We start from the raw sequence: 1017 nt of genomic DNA, 5'->3' as shown, positions 1-1017 counted from the left end.
TTATAAATGTCTTTACTGTCACTTTTGATCAATTTAATGCATCCTTGATGAACAAAAGTATTAATTTCATAAAAGAGGATATGGTGATGAAGGCATCAGGTTTGCGACAGTCCGAATTTGAGTTGTAAATCGAGACCGTGTGTTAGTGAAACTCACAGCTGATCTGAACTCATGCGTGTCACGTGTTCACATGTTCAAACACGTGTTTATGTTCATGTTCTGTTCTGTGCATTTCAGGACTGTTTTGAAGATGCTTTCGATCGCATTCCAGTGTGAGTATCTGATCAGTGTGAATGAAACACGTGTGTGTGTGTGTGTGTGTGTGTGTGTTCAGGGCGTCTAAGATGGATCTGCGTGCGTCTATAGAGGAGTGCAGCATGGCCCTCAACCTCGTCCTCAACAACAAGTTCTCTGAAGCGCTGGATCTGCTCAGACCCTGGTAAAGCGCTTCACTGCTTCAGGATGACTTTTATTTTGTAAGAATGTTGACGTCTGCTTTTGTTCCTCTTTTGTAAGTTGCTTTGATCAAAATGTCTGCGAAATGTAAATGTCAAATTAATTCAGTTTAATTGTTAGTAGTTTCAGTTCAGTTTTAGTTCATTTGGTCACATGTTTATTTTCTGTAACACTTTACAAAAATATTCATTTAATGTGAGTTAATCTAATTAATTTAACTAGTAGGACCTTATTGTAAAGTGTTACTCTATTTTCATATATTGGTAAACACTGTACAATGAGGTCACATTTGTTAGCACTAGGTACATTTAGTTAAATAAGTTAATTAGCTAACGTGAACTGAACAATGTATTTTCACCAGCGCTTATTCATTTTTGTTAATGTTAGTAAAAATACTATTGTTCATTTTAGTTCATATTAACAGATTTTAAAAATGTCATTAGCTTAAATTCTGTAAAAGTATTGTTTATTACTGGTTTATGGCAACTGGTGTAGTTAACTTTATGTGTGTGTGTGTGTGTGTGTGTGTGTGTGTGTGTGTGTGTGTGTGTGTGTTTGTGA

At 35.6% G+C, this 1017-nt stretch overlaps 1 protein-coding gene across 1 annotated transcript in view; it reads left to right on the top strand.

The window, feature by feature from the left end:
* The window catches only part of LOC107702150 (tetratricopeptide repeat protein 39B-like), a 23886-nt gene that overhangs the window by 5734 nt on the left and 17135 nt on the right, over positions 1–1017 (top strand). Inside the window, exons 2-3 of the mRNA XM_016504391.1 lie at positions 238–272; positions 335–439. Of these exons, the coding sequence (XP_016359877.1) occupies positions 238–272; positions 335–439 (140 nt within the window). The remainder of the gene's footprint in view (positions 1–237; positions 273–334; positions 440–1017) is intronic.

This window comes from Sinocyclocheilus anshuiensis, unplaced genomic scaffold, assembly GCF_001515605.1.
Source record: "Sinocyclocheilus anshuiensis isolate Anshui unplaced genomic scaffold, SAMN03320099.WGS_v1.1 scaffold1762, whole genome shotgun sequence".
Classification (NCBI taxonomy): Eukaryota; Metazoa; Chordata; class Actinopteri; order Cypriniformes; family Cyprinidae; genus Sinocyclocheilus; species Sinocyclocheilus anshuiensis.
Note: the sequence above shows the minus strand (reverse complement) of the source record. Positions and strands in the feature narration are given on the sequence as shown.